Source organism: Anneissia japonica, unplaced genomic scaffold, assembly GCF_011630105.1.
Source record: "Anneissia japonica isolate Jap-2015-1 unplaced genomic scaffold, ASM1163010v1 scaffold209327_len687_cov194, whole genome shotgun sequence".
Lineage (NCBI taxonomy): Eukaryota > Metazoa > Echinodermata > Crinoidea > Comatulida > Comatulidae > Anneissia > Anneissia japonica.
The window spans coordinates 1-696 of NW_022721245.1; the positions used below are offsets into that span (position 1 = coordinate 1).

At 30.0% G+C, this 696-nt stretch overlaps 1 protein-coding gene across 1 annotated transcript; it reads right to left on the bottom strand.

Annotated features, from left to right (window-relative positions):
• Positions 1 to 158: 158 nt before the first annotated feature.
• Positions 159 to 592, bottom strand: LOC117111493 (the record flags this gene model as incomplete). Its single annotated transcript, XM_033254410.1, has 2 exons — positions 159 to 356; positions 449 to 592. Coding segments are annotated over 2 exons (342 nt in total), but the record flags the coding sequence as incomplete, so codon positions are not given.
• Positions 593 to 696: the final 104 nt, after the last annotated feature.

Genomic DNA, 696 nt, shown 5'->3' on the forward strand with positions numbered 1-696 from the left:
TGGTTGCAACTTTTCGATACTCTCTTGAAAAATCTGTGATTGCCGACTCTGGGTCAAAAAAAAAAAAATGCACATATAATTTGGAAAACACTTTAACAAAAAGCTAGTTATTATTTTTTTTGAATGCAAAATATGAATTTGTTTCTTACCATATTCTCTCAGTTCAGTTGGATTAACTGAACTGTGTGGTTTATTAACGTGTGTACCTTAGCAAATGTTTCAAAAACTGGTGTGTGCTTCTTTTTTATTTTTTCTAAAGCTGTGTTTAGAATTTTTGCTGAGCTGATCGGGCATTCTTCTAGCTCATTTTTAAGGGCAGAGTTCATACCAGTCATCAATTTGTCAATGATGTTAATCTAAAAAATAAAAAAATAAAAAATAATGAAACAAAAAAAATTTGTTTTCAATTACAAAAATAATGTAGTTATATATACGGTACAGTACTTACCTTGCAGGCTTTGTGAACATGATTTCCAACGAAGCTTTTCCCATGATATTGTTGTCTTGGTGTTTTATTAGCATGCAAAACATCATCCATACTTGTTGCCAAGGGGCCACTTGCGAATTTCAGCTCTTGATCTATATGATTTTCCTGGATTTGTTAAAAAAGGGGATGAAAAAAATACTAAATGTTTACAAACAATATAATAGAGGGATGCCATTATTGTCATTATTATTATTATTATTGTTATTATT